This window comes from Eleutherodactylus coqui, chromosome 10, assembly GCF_035609145.1.
Source record: "Eleutherodactylus coqui strain aEleCoq1 chromosome 10, aEleCoq1.hap1, whole genome shotgun sequence".
NCBI lineage: Eukaryota > Metazoa > Chordata > Amphibia > Anura > Eleutherodactylidae > Eleutherodactylus > Eleutherodactylus coqui.
The window spans coordinates 43703632-43710450 of NC_089846.1; the positions used below are offsets into that span (position 1 = coordinate 43703632).

At 43.1% G+C, this 6819-nt stretch overlaps 1 protein-coding gene across 1 annotated transcript; it reads left to right on the forward strand.

The window, feature by feature from the left end:
* The first annotated feature begins 762 nt into the window (after nucleotides 1–762).
* LOC136580389 (thymosin beta-15A homolog) lies at nucleotides 763–5776 on the forward strand. The gene is made up of 3 exons (XM_066580929.1): nucleotides 763–852; nucleotides 3165–3269; nucleotides 5590–5776. Exons 2-3 carry the CDS (start codon nucleotides 3170–3172, stop codon nucleotides 5625–5627), a joined length of 138 nt encoding a protein of 45 aa, XP_066437026.1. The 5' UTR covers nucleotides 763–852; nucleotides 3165–3169; the 3' UTR covers nucleotides 5628–5776.
* The last annotated feature ends 1043 nt before the right edge of the window (nucleotides 5777–6819 follow it).

Genomic DNA, 6819 nt, shown 5'->3' on the forward strand with positions numbered 1-6819 from the left:
AATACGGTGCATGTTTACTTCCAATGTAGCAGAGGATCCAGAGGAGATGGTAGAAGCGTTTTTGGAGTGCCACTTCTGCTATTCGAACTGGCGAACACATGAACGCCGGGTGCCCCCTGGCAAAGCAGAACTGCAGTGCTTTGGCAGACCCAAACATAAACCATTGCACCATGTGCTCCCTGTTATCCGAATCTATACAAATTATATATCAAAACATCCAAAACAAAATGAGGAATCCATTCGTGTACTTTAATTTAGCGCAAATATAGTGATTTTAAAAATAAACAACTATAAATGTAAAAGAATCTTTTTTTATTTTTTTACTAAAAAGCTGAAAAAATTTCAGTGAAAACAAATATGAAAAAATAGCCCTATATGTCACGGGTAGAAAAAAACGCAGCAAAAATACTTTTGGTAGCTAAGGACAAAAAAATATAAGGCCGTAAAACCACCACATGGGTAAAACCCTAAAAAGTGTCTGGTGCTTTAGGACTGAAACGACCTGGTCCTTAAGGGGTTAAAGTCAAGAAATAAACGCTTTTTACATCTATGGCTCTTTTCTCCTGTGAAAATATATGGCTTCAGGCTCTGTTGTGTAAAAATGGAAGCCGTGATACTACTGAATATATTATTGCCCTATGCTCCCTTTATGCCGGTGTCTGCAGATGTGAAGCAAGCCTTCTAGATCTAACCAGTCTGCAGACAGAATGTGATAAGTCTATGAGGGCGGGCTTTACTTGGGTGTGTAAGTGTGATCCAATGAACATTGGAAGGTGTGTATTAAGCACTGTATATAAAAGTGACGCCCAGCACTCGGTGTGCATTTGGGCTGGGCACTGAAGGTAGCACTGGGTAAGTTGCTCTATGCCACTCTTTCAGTAATAGACTCCTTCTACCTGCTGGCATCTGCATTCAGTCTGAGGGCACCGGCTGTATTTATCGTGATAGTGTTATTATTGCATATGTCCAGAAAGACGTTATTATCTGCAGTTACTGTAGACTTGTCATCCAGCAGGGAGATATATGCGCAGCAGTAGGGTGCGGCCGCCACGTGATTCTGGATCTGTCCGTGCAGGCGATTGTAGTCAGGTTTCCAAATACCTGGAGCAGTTCGCATATGTACGGGCACATTACAGTGAGGCAGGTTTGCCAGAATGACCCGCAGACTCATTATTTCCTGGCTTTAGATTATTTCTTCTGCAGTGCTGTGATGATTGTACATGATGGGTGTTGTAGTTAAGGATACAGAAGCTGCAGAGTACAGTTTTCTGAGTTTGTAATAAGCTGTTTTTACTTACGGTTAGAACTTCACTGATATTCTAGATATTTGTCAACAATAATTGCTTATTCTATAAACAAACTTTTTGGGGGCTGATATCACCTGTCGTGTATACGCTTCATTGCTATAACACAGAATGTTCTCTTTACACGTGACGATGAATGTTACATAGTTGCACAAACATTGTCTTGTAATGTTGCATCTGTTTGATAAATATGGAGTTTAGTTTTTGGAAACATTTTGCAACAGTTCTTCATATTGATAAATCTGCCCTTGTGTTACAATGTTTCTTTCAATGTCTGCTATTGCGTGATCCTGTACAGAACGGATTTCAGAAGGGCGTAGTACAGCACCGTGAGAAGACAGGGTTCAATTCCTTCCACATAAGGGTGTGTTCACACGTCGCTGTGGATGTTGGCACAGATCTGCAACAGATTTCACCCCTTTAATTTGAATGCAGTTGAAAGGGGGAATTCTGCTGCAGATCTGCACCAAACTTCATGGCAAAATCTGCACCAATTCAACCATGTGTGAACACACCCCAAGGGCTTAAACAGAGGACCGTGATTTCATCATGTTTTAGGGGGTGTGGAATCACACCCACAAAATGGAATGAAACAAAGCCATTGATTTTAATGGTTTCGTTTTCATGGCCGTATTTCTCGCGTGATATAATTTTTCTCGCACGTAGTTTTTCTATGTGCGAGAAAAGATAACGCAGGACTTATCTCACGTGCAATAGTACTGTAAAAAAAAAAGACTTTTGACAGGTTCATGCACTAATACGCTCCATAGCACTGAGTGTATTTGCGCATATGCCCATATGAAGAAGTCCTAAGGCTGCGTTTACATGTTGTTGATTTGCTGTGGATTTTGGTGCAGATCTGCAGCAAGTTTCATCTTTTCAACTGAATTCGGATGAAATGGTTTTCCAGCCAAAGGGAGGAAAAATGCTGCAAAAGAAATTGTACTGTTTGTAGTGAACTTCAAGTTTCTCTACTGACTTACAACTTATATCTGGCTGAGGAGTTTTACTAAAAACATATGTGAATCCAGGCTCCAGCATTTTCAAGGTAGTGCGACACTATGGTCTTCAGTTGCGTGTATTGCATACAAAGTCTCCATATGGTCCTTGCGTTCTTCTAATAGGATCCGATCCCATGTTCGCCACTGTACTACGCCTGTCTAGTAGCATCCTAGCCTCCTAGGCATCTTTCAGGGCCCTTTCACACGTGTGGAATATTTCTGCAGGATGCAGCTAAAGATGCAGAAAATTCTGTACTAAAATCTGTATGTATGCATTGCGGGTTAGGGTGGCTTCACACGGACATAGGCGTTTTTGTGCATAACTCAGTGCAACGTACTTGTGCTATGAACAAGTCTTTATTTCGGGCATACCTGTGTATTTTACTGTTCTTTTTGGTTCACATGGCATGTTTTTTGTGCACAGGACACTACCACACCCCGATTTTAAAGCTTAATGAGTTCCAGATGTGTTCTATTTCTCACGGAATTGCGCATCGTATTGCACACTCTATTTCACATTGCGTGAACATTTGTGCACCCAGCAAAGACTTCTATGGGGACCTTCAGTGCGCAAATATGCAGAAAGATAGAGCATGATCAATTTTTTTGTGGGATGGATGGATTATATAGATAGAGAGATAGATAAATAGATAGCAAGATATGAGAGAGATAGATAAATGTAAAAAAGAGGCTCAAGCAGATGTGGTCGCTCTCTGTTCTGCCAGTTTCAATCATTTTGCCCATAGGCACAAATAAAATACTGTATGTGCCTTTTCTGTCCTTATTTTATTAGATGGTACAAAATCTCTACACAAACCAAACCGCGCCATGTGACTTCTTGTGTTTTCTTCTTCTACAGTCACAATGGCTGATAAACCTGATCTGTCAGAGGTGGAGCAATTTGATCATCGGAAACTCCGCAAAACTAACACGGAGGAAAAGAATACACTTCCATCCAAAGAGAGTGAGTATATCTGCATGCAAATTCTCTTCACCAGGACTAAAATACTGATTTATTTATCCCATAGTGGAGAACAAAAAAGGCTACTGGATGGACATTTGTCTTTTTTCAGCCCAGCCTACAGCATAGCATACTATGTTACAACATTTTTGGCTTTTAACTTATACAAAGAATTTAAGTGTGTCCCTAAGCAGAAGCCATGGGGCTTGGGGCTGTGTGAGCAGCATGGGGTCTGCCAGTGTCGCTCTGTGGTCACGCACTTAATACTACATACATAAACCTCACCTAATGTGTTCCAGCCATACACCAGTGTTGTTGTACACCCAGCTAATGCTATGTTCAAACTTGTTGTTGCTTCTGTTCATGCTTTAAACCATGTTATATAAACATTGGTCGCCCTATGGGATCCCCGACTATGCATCACACCCAATAGCATCATCTTGGTCACATGCTGTCAGAGACGTAGCAAGATTTTCCTTCGTTTGGGGTATTGATTCCGGTCACTGCCCTAGCCCTGTGTCTATATACCCTTCTGCCCCGTATAAGCTCCACTATGCAGTTAGGTTTATTGGAAAATTTGATCAAAAGTAATATTTTGTTAAACTGGGAAAAGAAGACAAAAACAAATATTCTCGTGCTGTAAACTAAAATCCCATGGAGAACATATACTAAGACTCGCGTTGCATTCACCAATCTTAATCTGAAGTATGTTGGAGTAAAATGTGCATCTTGAGCTGTTTTAAAGAGCGAAAATGATGTTTAATATAAGCAGGCGTAATTATGCACAAATTTTTTGTGCCATTTTCTGTCTTCAAGGCGTATTCCGGTTGTAGAATGTTTATTCAACTTTTCAGCCATTTACTGGATAGGTGAAAACTGATAGATCGGGGGGTTGCAACCACTGGGATCCTGGAGGATCCCCAGAATGGGCACCCATGTACTCCCTATTTCACACTTGAAGATGCAATATCCCATTGCAGCTCCATTCATTTCTATGGGGCAGACAGAGATAGCCCAGTGCAATGCTATGTGTCTGCGCCATTGTGAGGAATGGAGCCACTGCTCCAGCATCTCCATTCCTCACTACACTACAGAAATGGGAGCCTGCATCTTCAACTGTGAAGTAGGGGGGGCACGGGTCCCCCATTCTCGGGATCAGTGGGGGTCCCAACGGTCAGACACCCATCAATCTATCTGTTTTCCCCCATCGAGTGGATGGGCGAAAACTTGAAAAGAACGACCTATGACCAGAATACCCCTTTAATACATGTATGAGATTGCTGTTAGCCACTCCCCTCCGAGTAAAACTTGACCACCTTTGGCACATTTTATGACAAGGTCACATTAATAAATATGCCCCAATATGATATGCCTATAACAAGAACTGAGTGGACATGATACAGGGCTTCTTTCTTTGGGTCTCTCTCTATCCCTGCGTCTTGCACCATCCTCCACTGTCTTGCGCTGTTTCTCTGTCTTGCACCATCCCCTCAATTCCTGTATTAGGAATAACAAAGTTGATCATATTTGTTTCTTTAAAGGGTTTTTTTGAGATTTGAAAAAATATATACAGGGCAGATAACAGTGGAGGATAAAGAAGAAAAAAAACCATGCTCACCTTTTAAAACACCCCCCACTCCCCAATCCCCCCGAACAAGCACTCTTGCTGCAGACTCTGCCAGCTCAATCCCAGAAGCAACTGCAACAGTCATCTACCTGTCACCACTCACCTGACTGCACAACCAATCACTGACCTCAGGGGGCATCTGTGCATGAACTGCCGTTGCCTAAAGGAATGGTCTGGAGCAGCAGTGCTGGATATGGTGCCATGCACACATGCCGCACGGCAACTACCCACACTGGCCGTGCGGTGGCAACATCCACAGGCCCTGGTGGCATCAAGCCCATAGAGAGCGAATTGACTTTCGCCAAACGAGACACTAGAGGATGCATTACATCCCAACTCAGAGTATATGTTAGTCCCAACAACAGACTGGGTGGGTGCTGTGTCCCCCCATGGGTGGGTGCTGTTTCCCCACCGAGATTTTACAGTAATTCCCTATAGAGTTACAAGCTCTCCCGAATGATCTGGTGTGCATTCGCTGCATATTGCACGTACAAATTTTGCATGCGCAATACACTGCACAAATGCATCTGTGTGAATAAGCCCTTAGTTTGTGATGTAGTATATGTCATTGCTACCCCCGTCAGGCTGCTTAGCTTTATTTGGAGACCTTTCACTTGCATTGTGTTGATGGAGACCTGTATTGTGTCCTATTCGTATTTTACCAAACTTCTAATATATTATTTCATATGTTTACAGCTATTGACCAGGAAAAAGAAGCATGTAAGAAGAACTAAAAACCAAGTGGCTGCACCGCTTATGATCGCCTCCCTACTGGCTGTAGAAAGAATTGCTGAGCAACATGATTTTCTATTCCTGCCGCCTGCCAGGATTGATTACTATGTAAAGTTTAAACCTTTTTGTGATTAAAATGTTTTATATCCAACTTATTTTTTGTTTGCTTTTCCTTTAGTGGTATTATTATACTTAGGCCCAATGTCCACTTGCATGCGCAAATTCCATCTGCTGAATCTCGCAGCAGGATCCAGCCATGCCCACGGACATGGACAGGAAAATACAATTTCTTACCTGTCCAGATCCATCGCAGGTCTCCTCCGTGCCGGACGGATCTTCTTTCTTCAGCACGGTGGATGCGTCCGGACACTCTGGCGACATGCTGGACGCATGCGGAGTGCAATTGTTTATTTTTTTTAATCTCCTGCTTTCTCGTGGATCCGCGGCACGTCCACAGGCAGAGCTATGGCGGTGCCGCGGATCGGACGGCTTTCATTGACTTCAATAAAAGCTGTCCCGCAGGATCTGCAGAAAAATGGAGCATGCTGTGATTTCTTCCCACGCGTGCGTACCACACGCTGGGGAAAAAAAATCAAATCCCCATGCTTTAAATTGCCTTGGGCAGCTAGAGGTGCCGATCTCCCGTGCAGGAGACTCGCGCGGATTTTATAATTAAAATCCACCCGTGGACATTGGGCCTTAGGCCTCATGCAAACAGATGGATTTTTGCTGCAGAATCCGAAGTGCACGTCCACCTCCGGATTCCACAGCAATAACCCTCCACTGGACGCTATGGAGAAACGGTTCTTCATTTACACAAAAACCATATGTTCCATTTTACTGCGGCTCCCACACGGACGTCTTCCATTGCAGTCAATTATGTTGTGGAAGGGCCGCAGATTCCGCAGGAACATGTACTGTGGACATGACGCCTAAGGGTGCATTCACAATTGCGATCGCCATATCGTTGCGTTTTTTTAACGCAAATGTCAATAGGACTTACTAATGTTAAAAACGCATCGCACAAAAATCGCAAAGCACAAACTTGCGATTTTTGTGCGATGCGTTTTTAACATTAGTAAGTCCTATTGACATTCACACAAAAAAAAAATGCAGAGATCTCATGATCGCAAGTGTGAAGGCACCCTTAGGCCAGTTTCACATCTACGTCGGAACCTCCAGCCGGAGATTCCG